General features: G+C 34.4%; 1 protein-coding gene and 1 pseudogene across 4 annotated transcripts; one reads left to right on the top strand and one right to left on the bottom strand.

Annotated features, from left to right (window-relative positions):
• The first annotated feature begins 520 nt into the window (after positions 1 to 520).
• LOC111312226 (chalcone synthase 2 pseudogene) lies at positions 521 to 1,481 on the top strand (annotated as a pseudogene).
• Positions 1,482 to 2,186: 705 nt separating this feature from the next.
• LOC111312224 (transcriptional corepressor SEUSS-like) lies at positions 2,187 to 12,625 on the bottom strand. 4 transcript variants are annotated; one of them, XM_022912294.2, is made up of 11 exons: positions 12,264 to 12,625; positions 10,275 to 11,741; positions 10,074 to 10,193; positions 9,755 to 9,803; positions 9,277 to 9,491; positions 9,118 to 9,186; positions 8,338 to 8,435; positions 6,281 to 6,374; positions 5,504 to 5,573; positions 2,859 to 3,371; positions 2,187 to 2,777 (listed from the first exon to the last, which is right to left on the bottom strand). In XM_022912294.2, exons 2-11 carry the CDS (start codon positions 11,391 to 11,393, stop codon positions 2,410 to 2,412), a joined length of 2,715 nt encoding a protein of 904 aa, XP_022768029.2. In that variant the 5' UTR covers positions 11,394 to 11,741; positions 12,264 to 12,625; the 3' UTR covers positions 2,187 to 2,409. The 4 variants fall into 4 exon arrangements, with proteins under 4 accessions (XP_022768029.2, XP_089620195.1, XP_022768027.2 ...); XM_089764069.1 differs by having other exon boundaries at positions 10,275 to 11,438; XM_022912292.2 differs by having other exon boundaries at positions 2,187 to 3,371.
• Between the last annotated feature and the right edge of the window lie 3,646 nt (positions 12,626 to 16,271).

Raw genomic sequence — 16,271 nt, 5'->3', positions numbered from 1 at the left:
AATACAACCGCAATTATTCTTATTATTTTTTGCTCAATGATGATTTATGATTTGATCATTAAAGAAAGGACTTTGCTTATATTATCCACATTATATTTTATTATTAAACCATAAAGTTGAATAATTCTATGTAAGCTGAGTAGAAGAATGTTAGATATCATGGCCAACATGTCGTTATCTAACTTTGAGTAATATCTTTTATTTTAATTAAATGATATTTATGGTTTGATAATTAATGGAAGCTAAATATCTCATTGATCAATACAAATTGGAGTGTTATTTTGCTAATAACTCATAGAATGTATTAATAAATGCTATTAGAGAATAAATGAAAAATTGCTCGTCTTTGCCTATATATTGATAATTTCTATTCATCAAGAAAATATGTAAAAAAATTACAAAGGTCAAGTGAGAGAAATAAAATGTTTCATAAAATATTTTTTAAGTTATAATGGATTAAGGTATGATCTCTTTTTAATTAAAAAATTATGAAAATTATCATATTCTAAGACTTTGAATATTAAGATTATACAAAATTAAAATTTATTTGTATAATAAAAAAAAACTATCAACATCGACAGGGATAAATATGCCCAGGGCCGACCACCAGCTTGTTAAGCAAATTCGCCAAAGACCTAGTGTTCAAAGGTTTCTGATTGATCAACGAGGTTGCTTTGCGCTGGGACTGCCCTTCGTCTTGCCAAGGATCTGGCAGAGAAAAATACCGGTGCCCGTGTTCTTATTGTATACTCTGAGGAGTCCGAGCTCACGGTAATGATGAGTTTCCATGCACTATGATACCCACTTAATATACTTGTTGGGTCAGCAATTTTTGCTGATGGGGCTGCAGCTGCAATTGTTGGTGCTGGTCCTGACACCACCACAATCGAGCCCGTGTCGAATTGTATCAGCAACTCAGACATTATACCTGATTCTGAAGATTGAACAGTAGGAAACATACGTGAAAATGGGCATGGCTACCTAAGGTCCTTGATAACTTCTTGGAGCGATGCTTGCTTGTATTGCTTGAACCGCTCGGTACTACAATTGGAATGGACGACTGGAATGGGTTGTTTTACTTTTATATAGATCATCTGGTGGCCCAGCTGTTCTCAGAGGAGTTGAAGAAAATCTTGGGTTGTCAAGAAACAAGATTAAGGCCCTGCTGGGAGAATATGAAAAAATGTGGAGTCCAAGCGTTTTATTTGTTTTGGATGAAATGAGGAAATAATCAATGAAGGCAAGCCCACCACTGGGGAAGGGTTGTTGTGGGGTATGCTCGTCGGCTTTGGGCCTGGTCTCACAGTGAAGACTGTGCTTCTTCATAGCTTTGCTTTTAATTTTAGCAAAGTTTTATTACTATGCTTTGTCATTATTTATAGACTCGGTTTGCATTGTAAAGTGGCTGGCGTGGCTCAGCGTTAATAAGAAGTGTTAACTGTCAAGCCTGTGCCTTCTAAAGTCAATAATTATGGAAAGAGTTGAGTGTGTTTTAGTAGTCAATTACGCCCAGAATTGTCGATTTGATAGCAAATTTGTCTTTAAAAAACACCTGATAAAAGTAGGGAAGAGCATCCATACGTACCAATCTTTCCTTAATTACTAGCCCCTACTTTGAAGCATAGTTGGAGGTCCGGCCTCGATGGTCCCAACTCCCAGTCAATAAATCAGGTACTTAAAGATAGAAGACTCCAAGTCAACAAATGTATTAAAAATGCGAAGATTGATAGAGAACCTTCAGGAAAACGCTTATGGCACACTCAATTTTGTACTACTCATCCATCCTTACCGGACGCTCAGGGAACCTGCACTTGATTTCCAATAATAAATCATTGGAGATTACTATTTGATTGAAAGCGATTTTGTACTTTAGCAAACAAGCAGCCACTTCTGTTGTTTTATGAGTTGAAGTGCATGACCAAGATTGAGGATCAGCATCGTTCATAAACAAGGCAAAATAAGGAGGGGAGGGGTGTCAGATGCTTAACTGTCAATATTCCTAATATAGTATCGCATTCGTTTTGTAGGCGTAGCATGCAAAAAAGCGTTTTCAGGTTTACATAATGGGCCCCCCAAGAAACAACAGGAACTACACGTGCGTTACACATTCATCCCTTCGACAATTTCAATCAGGGCCACTGGCGGGCAAGCGGTGTCATTAACCATAAATAATCAGGGAAAACAAATTTGAGAATTGGCGCGACTTAAAGATACTTTTAACATTTCATTGATAAAACACTAAGCTATATGTTTCACTTTTCTGAAATTAGTACACAAAGTGGGAGGGAAGCCCTTGATCTGTCATATAGTTGTACCATGATTCAGCCAGGGCCAGAGGCAATTCTGCCCGATTCTCACGCTGCAGAAAAGCAGCTATAATCGAAAAACCATCAGCTTTCGGACATCCTTTCATGGGGAAGGTTTCCAATCAAATTGAAGATTATTAAAACCATTAACTGCTCCTATACCACTAAGCAGCTGGTTCCCCAAATCCTGTTGTTGGTGATTCATACCTTGATTCCGAGCCATTGGTGTCATGCCTACCCTTCCATTCGTGACAGGGTTATTACCCATAGCAGCTCTGATTCCAATAGCAGACTGGCCAAGCCCACCGCCCATTGAACCAAACCCACTGCTACCAATACCGGAATTATTGTTGACAGTTCCATTCCCCACCAAACCGTTGCCACCATTGAGAACCGTATTGTTACCTGTTGGCAACAATCCATTTGCACTCTTCACATCATGGCCTAGAGTGCCAACGCCAACCAGACCACCTGTGCCATTAAGTTGACTAGACATTATTTCATGAATGATTTTCTGAACAGAGCTTTGTGATTCACTTGGATCAACCTCACCAGAAAGAGCTGGCTGCTGCATGGGCATATTCACAGGAGAATTTGCAGAGCTCATGTGACTAGAAGCTGCTAAGGCACCATGTTGAGCTTGAGGATTATTGGATGTGGAGGGTGTTGGTGACTGAAATGGAGAAGGATTTGGTTGTGCTTGCGGTATTGTACCAGAGGAACCAGGGGAAGGAATCTGAACAGAATTTCCACCATAGGGACTGCTTGCATTATTCATAGAATTCTGGTGCCTGGAGTTCATGGAATTCTGGTGTAAAAGCCCAACAATGGCGCCAGCAGGTGTTGATGCAGATGCTGCATTAAGAGAGTTATTTACATTAGCCCCACCATTGTTAGTGGCCTGGGCAGAACTTTGATCACTATTAGAACTCTGGGCCATCATTTGCTGTTGCGATGTCTGCTGCTGCTGTTGCTGTTGCTGTTGTAGCCGCTCCTCAGGCTGTTGAGCTTGAGCATGAAAACCAGATGAAGTGCTTGTCCTTCGAGGAAACTTAGTCAAACTCTCTGAGAAAAAACAAAACAAACGAGATTAACAGGCCTGCTCAGACATTTTTGAGCCAACATGATAACAAATGAGTCTGAAGCTACACATGTTTATAGTTCTTATTTCTGTCTACACTGTAATCATTATTTTGCAATCATAGGGAAAATAAAGAAAACCTCCATCACTACCCTGGAAGCAGAGTAGCTTGCAGTTTGCACCGGAGGGAGTAAGTCTTTAACAAACCTACATTCATATTGAGCTAGAGAAGCTACGGTTGAGAATGATAATCTAAAGCAGAATTAGAGCTTTATAAGAGGTCTGGAGAGTGAAGATAATCGTGCTCAACCAATTCCCTTGTAGGGTTATATGCCAGAAGCAAAATATATCAATTCCCTATAGTGATACAAAATCAGCTTTCCTTCGAAAGATCAAAACCACATGTTTCAGGAACAGTCATGTCTGTATTTCCTAAATAACTGCAATAACAATAGACATTCAAACATCAAACTGTTTACCTAAGTAACTATTTCAATTAGATAAAAGAATAAAGACTTAACAGCCCCTCACTTATGCATTCTCACTCTTCCAACCCAGTGCCTGCTGAAAGATCGATTGCAGCTTTCTTTATTCTCTATCTAGAATTTTTGCATTACCAACTATCTTAGGCTTCACCACAACATGAACATCTTTCTTCTTGCTCTCTAAATCCTCTTTAGATTCATAGTTATTACTCACAACATATATTGATTCAACTGAGTTCTCAATTTCCTTCAAATGCCTGTGACCTCCAGCAAGTAGCATTAAGCATCATCTGACATAAATAGGAAGCATTATAAAGATGACATGCAATGCCTATATAATCTCACATCTAATAAGACTGTTGTATCATTACTAACAAATGAATCTGGGCTAGTTGAATGGAAAACCTATTATTTTCTGTGTTCCCACAGCTTTCTTAATTTGGAGCTAAGTTGGTCAAGGTGAAATAGAATGAAAAAGCAACAAAATGATCCCCCAAAGCCAAAGGGTTTCAATGGCCTACAGCTACAAGAAAGGTTAATTGAAAGGTCTTATTCTTCATTTTTTTTTTTTCTTTTAAGGTTGGAAACAATCTTATTGATGTAAATAAATTATAAATGTTCCTTCAAGGACTTGAGAGTTGAGACCACACTCCCCATATTCCATACTAATGCCCTAAACATTAACCCCAGCTCTAAACAAGCCTGCAAGGCATCTCACATCCCTCAGATCAATAGGAGATATCCACACTATTATTAAAGTATCTCACTGAATTTGGTATCACAAATCAAGTAACATCAACTCAGGCAACGAAATTACCAAAAAAAACAAAAAACAAAAAAAAAAACAAAAACATAAAATAAGGGGTATTTATGTCATTCTATTTATAAGGTTTTTTTTTTTTTTTTTGTTTCAGATGTGTTATTGTGTTTAGAAAAAACTATCCACTCATTTCACTTTAAATAAAAACTGCTTACATTTTGTTTTACATATTAATCTCTTTCAAAATATACAATTTTTTCTTTTAAAATATCATGTTTTTCACCCACATAGTGGGTGTGTCCAATTCTAGTTTTAACAAACATGTATTGTGCACGTATGACCCTTACATGTACAAAACCAAATATTATCCAATATCAACCCAAATGGTAGGAATATACTAGGCAGCTCAACAATCTCATAACTGAAACAACCACAAACAATAGAATAAAAGGTAATATTCTAACTAATCTATAAAAGAAAAATAATTTCTCACACTATTTGAAAAAAGCACAAGGTGAAATATGAACAAATCAAATTTTATATCCTGCAATACAATATTTTCAATGGCACAACTAAACAAACACATTGGACTGCTAATCGCCAGAAACAAATAACCCTTAAATGTCCAAAATTAAAAAACAAGAACAATATCAAAGGGCTGTAGCATCTACAGCTGTAAATCAGCTTTATAGAACTCCCATTGGAAATTAGTTTAAAGGTAAACCAATAGAAAATGGATGGTAATAGAAACTCTCAAGAACTATTGTGGGATAGCTGGATCAGTACTTCCGAGCATTTAAAATATATATTTAAAAAAATGCCAATGAGAAAATAAAATAAATTTAGTAACAGATAGCTTGTCAAAACTTACCCATGGGTCCAGTCCTTGTTTCTCTACTGTAATCAATCAAGTCTTTCATGCTATTAACAACTTCAGATATCTGTTTAAAACCCCCAACAAAAACAGAAACAGTACATTAGTAGGCTATGTACATTTCAATAGCATACATTTTCAATAAGGAGATACAACTGTAAAACTCATCTTCACATTTTAGTTTTTCCCATTGTCATACCATGATAACAAACATTTTACTCATTAAGGTACATCTCAATAACATGGCATTACACTTAATCTTCATAACATGCAACTGCTAGAACACTTTGATGATGGAAGTACGTTTATGGATCCACAAGAACTTCAGAAGATTGTGAAATTAGTAATTTATAGTTGGAAAAACCGCCAAGTAAAATAAAAGGTTATAAAGGACATCAATCTGCCTTAGAAACAAAACAAAATTTTGGAAAAAGGTAGAGCATGGCATCTGTTTTCCCCAAAAGAAGTAGAAGCATTTGCTGGCACAGTTATGAACAAAATCTCTGTACGGATTTTGTTCAGCCAATATCCAGAAGCCACTAGGACAAAGACCCCATTACATGATTAAACAAATTTCATCATCAACCAAATGTAGCAGAAAAAAAATTCCCAATACAAAGTTCAAATTAGAAATGAGAACAGCGAAAAACACAAAGCAGATTAATAACAAATATTAACAAAGTAAAGAGGAAACTATTTTGCAAAAAAAATCCAAAATATAAGAATACATCTCTCCAATATCCAATTTTATTGTAAGCAGATGCAGCAAATCACCTGAAGACACCGTACATATCTCTTCGTATAACCCAAATCATTTACCAATGGCACTTCCAAGGCCTTTGCCAATTGCCGAGCTGATGCTACAAACCTAAAGTTTATTAATAGCTAATTAGAAATCCATGCCAGCAGTAGAGGTCACACATATAGATAATAGATATTACTATTATTTAAATTAAAAAAATAAATAGATTAATGCACTGCAAGTTGATTTTATATACCTAAGTGTGTGCATGTCAGTGTGTGACTAAGACTCCTAACCAGAATCTATCAAAATGAAGCATCTAAGATATCTGTAAAGAGACTAAAGTACAAGCCTACTGTGAAACAGACAACAATGACTTTAAGTGAAGCCGAGATTAAATTAAAAGAAACTTTGGAATTATGGCCATTATTTGATGTTGGACTAATTTAGGGTCTTATTTAAGCTGAAATTGATGTTAGAAATATACATTTCTATGATCTTTAAGACAGAAGGTAGTTATTTTCATTCTATTTCATGCAATCATCATTACTCTGGTAATTTTCAGGTACAAAAGTTGCAGATTTTGAATTTGAGAACCCTATTTTAGGTTCACATGTTTGTTTGATTTGATTTTCAGTTCAGGAACTGTTTAAGGGAAGTTTGTTAATGTGCTATTCTTGATCCCCAGTGACAAGAATGAGATTACTGGAACTCTACAAATTTGCATATAACTTTCAATTTGCATATAACTTTCAATTAATAAAGGAACAAGTGTGCATGATTTTCACCATCTTTTTCCTGCTTTTGGGTCGTATGAAGCAGAACTAACACTGTTATGCCGGGTATAAAGCCTTCAAAACAGTTATTGTGTGAAGCCTCTGGAAATAAATGTGTGACACCTAGACCTTTTATCTCTTTTTCTCAATCTTTACTTTCCAGCACAATTTCAGATTAGCAACCTTCCTACTGTTGGAACCCAGGAAAATCCTTATAGCCAGACAACCAATTCGATAATAAAACAAAACAATTTCCCACCCTAACCCAAGTTTATATATTATTCATGAAAATTTTCCACAGCTCAGGGCTAGAAGACAGGTGTTATCCTTTTGCTTTTGTTTCATTGCTTAAGAGCACAATCATTTCCACCACAATTCAACCAAAATCTATAAGGAAAACTATCTTCTCTCATCAAATTAAATCCTATAATCATATTTTCTTGCCCGCCACATATCCAACATTTTTATGTGATGTAATTCTCTAAACCTCATCAAGCTATGCGCTCAAGGGCATGCGTGTTGCAGCCTATAAAATGTTTAGCATGCATCCCTTAAATATCACGGAAGGCATAATAAAGAACATCTAGTCATAACTATAATACTTCAACTATCATTAGGGAAAAAAAAAAAAAAGGAAAGAAGAGACAGACACAACTATAATATTCTTCTTCTATGCCATCTTCAATGCAGATCATCTAATTAAGAACACCAAAAGTATGTACTCAAGGAAGATAATCGACGACCACCCTCATATATTGTTACCCAAGCAGGAATAAAAACAGGTTTCAATCTGTATATATTTTCAAAGCTTTAAACCGCTTGTCTACTTTTAATTAATAGAGATGATGTGTATTAAACATAGCAAATAAAACTGAAAAAAAAAATATGCTTTACCCAAAAGAAAGAGTTTCCAAACTAACACAGGGTTTTGCTAAGAAGTGCCATCAGGGCACTCTTTAAGGTTAGTTAATATACCATTCATAGTAAAAATTTTGTATTAAATGAAATAGTCGATAACTTTATTCATGATTTCCAATGCATTGGATGAAGATATTACTTTATATAGTAACGTTAAAGAGTGCCTTAAGGGCACTAGTTAGCAAAATCCACTAACATAATTGGCAACATCAATACACAAGTGTAAGTGACTGAAACAGCACGTATAACTAGGTCATGAGAAAGAGGAACACACATGGCATGCACACACTAGAAGAGGAAAAAGAAAGAAAGGAGAGAGCTATCAACCAAACCACCAAATAAAAAGGATAGAATGGTCCATTCAATCATAAAAGGCACAATAATAAAGGACATACAAGTTACAGTTATTCTGCAACTCTGGAGCAGATAAATTTGTTGATGCATTTTGGGTTGCTGCTTGATACTTTTGAGCTGCGGCCCCAAGCTGACTTACCTATACAACCCACATTACCACCATCAAACACCACTAATACAAAATAACTGCAACTTACAATCATACTCTTACAATCCAATGAACACAAAATAACAACCAGTAAAGATTCTACAAAAGAGAAAGGAATTTACTCCTGATTTTACGGAAAATATGAAGAAAAAAAATGGAAACCCAGCATCATCATCATCATTCATATGATATTTCAAGATTGCAAGAATAGTGCATAAGGAATCTTCAAGCAGCCAATCATAAAGTAGAAAGACATTCCAACATCTTGAAATAAAAATCATATAAAAGCAGCATAAAAAGAAATAGAAAGAGTAGATGATCTTTTATTCTTCATCAAATCCTCAGATGGAAATCATAATGCCTAGAGCAAATGTAAGCATAAAATACCAGCGAAAGTGATGACATTGTAACATTTTTTTACCACCTTAGAGTCATAGGCTTGTATTATCTTTGCAAGGATGAAAAAAGGATAAGCAGTTGTATGCAGCAACGAAAAGTTTCAACTCATACCATTCAATATAAAAGAAGCATTAGATGTAAGTAACAAGGTATTGCATATAAACTCAAAACACCCAGGCTCCGTAGGTTTCATACAGTTCAGGCATACCATGCACACAAATCAATAGCATAAATGTTACATTCTCAACCGATAGAGAAATTATTTGATCACAACCTGAGGTATCAACAATCTTCTAGGGATGAGTTCTTCATGGCGCCGAGCACAAAATTCCCAACAACAAATCTGATGGAAGAAATAAAAGAGCAAGAAACTAAGTTAATAAGGCCTCAAAAAGTTCAAAGTTGATAAAAAGCTATTACTTCAATTTATAACCTTCAGGTCTGGTGAGAAAACTATCCGAAGCTGTCCATCACGAACGACACGAAGTTGCTCAAAAACGCTTTCTTGTATTGCTTTTGCATAGTCCAGGACAATTTGACCAGATGAATTCTGATACTCACGGGGCATATCAACATAAAGAAGTTCTTCCAAAGTACCACTTTCATATTTAATTTTGAAAAGCCTAGGTAGAACCTCAACAGTTGCCTCTGAAACCATCATAAACGATATTAGAGATGTGTGTGTGTGTGTGTGTGTGTGTGTAGGCATGATGGATAAATTAGCCACAAGAAACCAATATATACCAATTTAAGCCAGAATAAGATGACAATCTAGTTCGTTGACACCACAAAAAAAGAACTACTATGTATTAATCACGCTAATATAAGATGGCAAACTAGTCGATTGACTGTAACCCAAAAGAAAGAGGAACAACAACAAAAAGAGACAAAAAATCAAGAAGAGGATATACCAAAACCACGTCCTGGCTTGCGGTTGCATATTTCACAGTGCCATACATCCTGTAACATTTTTTACAACAGTTTAATTATCCTTTGCATAAATAGTTTGCTATTAAAAAAAGAAAAAACATAAACATAGAAAGATATTGATGACATGTGCAGAGCACAAAGACTCTAAGGAGAAATTTCATCTATAAATATTTATGGGGCATACAGCAAACTAGCAAAGACATAAAGCTCTAAAGATAATTAACCTCATTCAATTACATATGACACCATTAAATGATGTTCAGAGTCAGAAGTTTCAGCAAGTTTTTCTCAGAAACAGACCTGAGGGAAAACACCAGTTGTTTGACGGCCACTTCCGTACATAGAAACACACCACTTCTTTTTGGCATTTGGAGCAAAGTACTCAGCAACAAATTTTCTCCAAAATTCAATATTGTTGTCCTACATTAAAACAGGAGAGTTACATCCACAAAGCCACTGAATTACATGTGGAAAAAGATCTTCACGCCATGGAGATCTTACATCAGGTCTATGTTGTTGCTGATACATGTAATGTGTCAGACGCCGGGCACACATCCCAGGCTCATAGACTGATTTCACAGGTGATCGCAAAGGCAAATTCTGCTGTTGAAACTGCTGTGGTAATTGAGACCTTTGCTGAGGCATTGCTTTCAAAAGTTGCTGTTGGTGGTGTTGGTGGTGTTGTTGTTGAAGCTGCAAGAGTCTTTGTTGATGCAAAAGATTAATTTGGGCAGCAGCAGCTTGTGAGGGCTGCCGTGGCATGTGAAGTAACTGCTGGTGCTGCTGTTGTTGTTGCTGTTGCTGCTGCTGCTGCTGCTGCTGTTGTTGTTGCTGTTGCTGCTGCTGTTGTTGATGCAAAAACAATGACTGATCTGAATGTTGGGGTTCCATTTTTACCTGTGCCAAAGTTCTCATAGGTGGGATTTGCTGTAGTTCCAGTTTCACTGGAGCAAGATTTCGCAATGATTGCAATTGTTGTTGCTGTTGCTGCTGGCCATGCTGATCATTAGTCATTTGTGGCTCCAATTTGACAGCCCCAGCACCAGTCAATCCTCCTCTAATAGGTTGAAACTGTTGCTGCTGCTGCTGCCCTTGTTGGTTGTTGTGAGAGGTAGAGAACTGTTGCATTGCTTGTTGACCATGTTGGAAATGTTGCGACTCGACTTGTTGGGACTGCTGTTGATCTGGTAAAATATGGTTACCAGAAAGGTTTGAAAATTGCTGACCTTGAACTTGAGCAGACGAACCAGGGTTTGCCATGTTTGATGGCACAAATGATGATGAGGGAGCATTAAACCCCATCCCATTACCTACATTTGAAAGTCGATCAGATTCGGCCCCAGAGACAATTCCTCCACGCTGGCTACTCCCAGGACCAGAAAAATGAGGGTTTGGACCCCCATTTCCAAATGACTGATTAAGAAGGGAAGACACGTTGGGCACATTCCCAAGCATATTCATATTATTAAACTGAGTGCGAGGTGACACTAATGAAGGGAATCCAGTTTGAGAAGGAAGACCACCCCCTTGGGCTCCTAGCATCCCTGAATTTGACCGCAAAAGTGAAGGTGGAATAGACTGCGCACCACCTATAGGAGTAGAAGGCCCCGATGGTACCATGTTTCAAGAATCACTATCTAACACTCACAAAACTGGGACAACTATCTAAAACAACATGAATTCAATTAAATAATAAACAAAAGTTACATAGAAAAACATAAAAATACAGCAGTAGAGCACAATGTAGTCAACAGTTTATCCCCAACTAAACTGCTTTCAGCTTCATACTCATTGTGCACAAATAAGAAGTGGTAAGTTCTGTGCCTGAGCATATAGCTTTCTGTTCCACAATACAAGAGGCCAAGACCAAATAAAACGGAAGCTCAAGAAGGAGCTCTGATTCTGAGCATTCTAAAATTACACCCTCTCCATAAGACAACCAACACTGGAATGGTTTTGGCATGAATCCTTAAATACAAAAATAAGAATTTTCAGATCCACTGCAACATAAATCCTTTAAAAATAATTTTAATAACAATTAGCATAAAAATTAAAACTTAAATAAACCCTAGAATCTCGCTAACCATAAAAATCAAACTCTAATCAAAGCAAAACCCAAATCTAAAAATCTCACAAAACTCATCAAAAATCAACAAAATTTTAGTTAAATTAAAGAAACCTACCAAAATCAACTTGACAAGCTCAAAATGTTAAACTGTAATAACAATAATAATAATAATAATAATAATAATAATAGAAATAATAATAATAATAATAATAAATTGCAATTTTTCTAAACCAAAACAAAAACTAATGCTCAACTAAATAAAAACTAAAAAAAAAAAAAAACCAACTAAATTCATAGCTGTAAGCCCTTAGCAACACAAATCAACTGATCCAAAACTTTGGATGACTAAAACAACAAATGGGTATTAAAGTAAACAAGAAAATAGTAAGAGGGTAGAGCTAAAAAGATTTAAAAAGACTTACCATTATTAAAAATTCCCACCGTTAAACAAAGAGAAGTCTTCTAAATCTCCAAAGCTTCAATTTCAATCAAAATATATCCCAAAACACCCAATTTTTCAAACTCTCTTATCACTTCAATTCTTTTATTTTTTGCTTGAATAAACTGAAGCAATGAAATATCTTTATATCTTACTAACAAAAAACAAAAAAACCTTTTTCTCTTCTCTCTCAATCAATTCTTCTTTTCTTAGCTTCCTTTTTTACTTCACTTCAATATTCTTCTTGTCTATGTGCCCAGTTCTTCTTCGCTGTATCCTAGAGAGAGAAACCGCAGAGAGAAAAAAAATAGAGAGAGAAAATAAGAGAGGGTTTGTGTTGCCCTTGCGGACGTCAAAATTGTATTCGATCCAATTCTAGTTTTTTCCTTTCCATTCCCTTCCCCACTAACTTTTTTCTTTTTCCGAAATCAAGTCAAATGCTATTCTTTCTCTTCAATTGTTTTTGTGTATTTTTTATTCCTTTTTATTTCCATGGGATGGTAAATTGTGGCATGTGCATGCATCCATGCATCAACCACATCCATCAATCAAGAATTATATAAAATGCGCATTGATTTTTAGTTTTATTTTACCATATGTTGCCCGCTGCGGGTGATAGAGTTCCTCATATGTGAATGCTTAGACCAAATTATGTTACATCTATCTCGTTTCAGTGCTTTGACTTAGCATTTGAAATTAGTCGAATTTTGAATTTTAATTATTAAAATTGAAATTTCAATTTGTTATTGATCGATTACATGATTATTGACTTTGATTTTGATAAAAAAAAAAGGGCATATAAATTTTGTCATAATATTTAGAGTGTGATTTTTATTTACGATATAAAGAACTCAATTTTTTCAATCACCATCTTTCAATTTGTATTCATCCCTTAACATTTTTTTTTAAGACTTAGAAAATAAAATTATCACTTGCGTCTCCACTTTTCCATTAACTTGGTCTATATGTTGTGCTCGGGTTTATACTTTTAAGCTCACATTATGCTAAAGAATATTATTTAATTAATAAGCGATGTTGTATTTTTATTTTTTTAAAATACCAAAAATTAGTATAAATTGTGTATTTTATTTTAAAAATAAAATATTATATTAACAAACTATCGGAATTGATTAGGTTTGTATTTTCAAAGGATTGATTCTATTCATGATCATTTTTAGATGTTACTAATTATTTTATTTATAAGATTTTTTTATTTTTTGTTTATCTACATTTACATTAGTTATATATATTATTTGTGGGCAAAAACTTAATATATATTGTTAAGAGAATATTTTATTTATAATAATTATAGTATAATTAATTAATAATAATTTAGAATTGTGTGGAATTTATTAAAATTTTATATGGATTTTACACTTATAACCCTTACATTATTTTTTATTGTGATTAAATAATTATACTATTATAATAAAAAAATTTGTAAGTAATGTGCTCTTTATTGTTAATCGCTATTTACTTTAAAAAATAAAAGATTTTAATCTTATTTTTTGACAAGTGGATCCTAGATTAATATTGAACCAAATGCTCTGTCCACTAATTACTAATTAGTACTTTCTGGGTACGAATTCATAATTTACTTGTGGATATGATCACTAAACAGAATGGTGAGATTCTAATGACAAAATTTAGGAAAGATGATTGAGGTAGAAGATCTATTGATTAGTAAGTGTTTTGGAAGAAGTTTCTAAAAGATAAAGGTGGCATTGAATGTGAAAAAATTGTTGAGTGAATTTTTGGTTCCAATGAAAAACAAAAAGGACATAAGTGGTGATAAAATATGAAAAGGTTTCTAACCGGTGTTATAACTATAGAAGACTGGGCCATGTAGACAAGCAGTCTAAAGTGGAAAGAGGGATGAATGAGGGAAGATGAAGATATTTGGAGTTTATAAGTGGTGCAATTGAAATATGAGAAAGGTTAAAAGGAAAAAATGAGGGGTTAAAGAGAAAAAAAAATAGAAGGTGGCGTATAAGATGGGAGGAGAAGATAGGCACATGGAAGAGGTGATGTAAGAAGGGAATGAGTTTGTTAGGAAAAGGGGAAAAAATCATTATGAAGTGGTTCATCAAAAAGTCAATAAACTAATTGAGATAACAGGTACTAAAAGCTTAGGGGTAGAAAAAGAAGTTAAAATAGGTGATAAGGGATGGAATAGTGGGGTAGTGATGATAAGATAATAAGAGGAAAAAAGTAACAAGGCAGAAAATTAGGGGTATAATGAAAAGAATAAGGGGATACATGCAATACAAGAACTTTCAGATTTGTTGGGAGAATCTGTCCTTATAGAAAGTGCAAGAGAAAAAGAAAAAATGAAAGTAAAAAAAACAAAAATCCTAATAATCCATGTAAAACTAGGATAATTTTCCCAAATAACAATAAGAAAAACAAAGATACCTAAGTTTTGAACCAAAACTTGGAAAATTCTTATGTCCGAACGAAGGGATATGAAATAATAAAGAAAAGTTTAAAAAGCTTTTTTGCAAAAAGAAAGATTAACCTAGCAAATAAGGGAGATTATGACTATATTGGTGATATCCCATATATTATGAAACTATCACCAGAGGATGAAAAGGAAGTAGAGAGAGAAGTATGAAAGGAAGATTTGAAAGAAAATGTAGGAAGATATGAGTATTTGCTTACAATGAGGGTTTAAAATTTGAAGTTGAAACAGGGTGAAAAGGGGTTTGAGGAAGAATAAGAACAAATGAGCCAAAAAAAAAAAAAAGAAAGAGAAATGATAATTTTAGTTGATATAAATAATAAGGTGAGTTCAATAAAAAGTGAGGGTATGATGAGGGGAAAGGAGATGCACACCAAGAGAATAATAAGAACTAGGAAGAAGTGAGTTAGGAAGGGTGGTAAAGAGAAAATAAAAGCAAAAAACTTGTTTGAGGTTCCAAGTAGGTTAAATAAAATAAGATAAAATTTATTAGAGGAGATAGGGGTTAGTGAGTGGAGGAAAATGATAACTAAAGGTAACAGTGGCTAGCCACAAATAGCCACTAAAGGGGAATGATTGCACTATCATGGAACTATTAGGAAATGGGGTCAGCCTTGATGGTTCAAGCTCTTAAAGAACTTAAAAGTAAGTATGACCTAGATTTGATGTTCTTAATGAAAACCAAGAATGGTACAGAGAAAGTGGAAAAAAAATAAAGAAGCTCCATTTTGATGAAAGGTTTTGTGTGAATTTAAAAGGCTAGAGTGAAAGGTTGGCACTGTAGTGGAAAAAATAATGTTCAACTTATAATGGTGGAAAAAGGGAATTATTTGTTAGACATAATAATGAAATGTATGAGTAATGGAATAAAGGTTAAAATTTTTTAGATATATAGGGCACCAGCGTTTGAAGAATTAAGGAAAGTATTGGATTATATAAAGATAAAGGCATTAAAAATAAGTGGTTTGTGGCTATGCATTGGGGGCTTTAATGATATAATGGAAGAACAAGAGAAAAAAAAATAGTAAAAAAAAAGTGAAAAATGGAATGTTTTAGGAAAATGCTAAATTTTTACAGTCAAAAGATCTAAATTATGAAAGATAACTATTTACGCTATTTTGGGGTTAAAGAATGGGATGTAGTGAAGGAAAAATTAGATAGGGTAGTAGCCAATATGGATTAGAGATTTAGGTTTCCAAACACCTAGGTATTCAATTTGGTAGCAAAAGATTCTAATTATTCACCAATTGTATTGTTTTCAAATTTTATGAAAAAGAAAGGACGTAGGAGATTTAAGTTTGAGTTGATCTGGTTAAATATAGAAGAATATGGAAAAATAGTTAAAGAAGGTTAGAGATTGTAATACCAAGGATCAAGAGCATTTCAAGTTGTGTAAAATATTGAAGAATTGTGAAAGGCTATTAAAAAGTGGTGTAGTTAAGGGAGAAATAATAATAAATGAAGGATAAAAGAATTGAAAAATCATAAAAAGTAGATGCAATTGAATATAAGAACAATGGAAGAGTTCCA

Source organism: Durio zibethinus, chromosome 1 (assembly GCF_047325235.1).
Source record: "Durio zibethinus cultivar Kanyao isolate XHJ-2024 chromosome 1, ASM4732523v1, whole genome shotgun sequence".
Taxonomy (NCBI): domain Eukaryota; kingdom Viridiplantae; phylum Streptophyta; class Magnoliopsida; order Malvales; family Malvaceae; genus Durio; species Durio zibethinus.
This window is presented reverse-complemented; position numbering and strand designations above follow the sequence as displayed.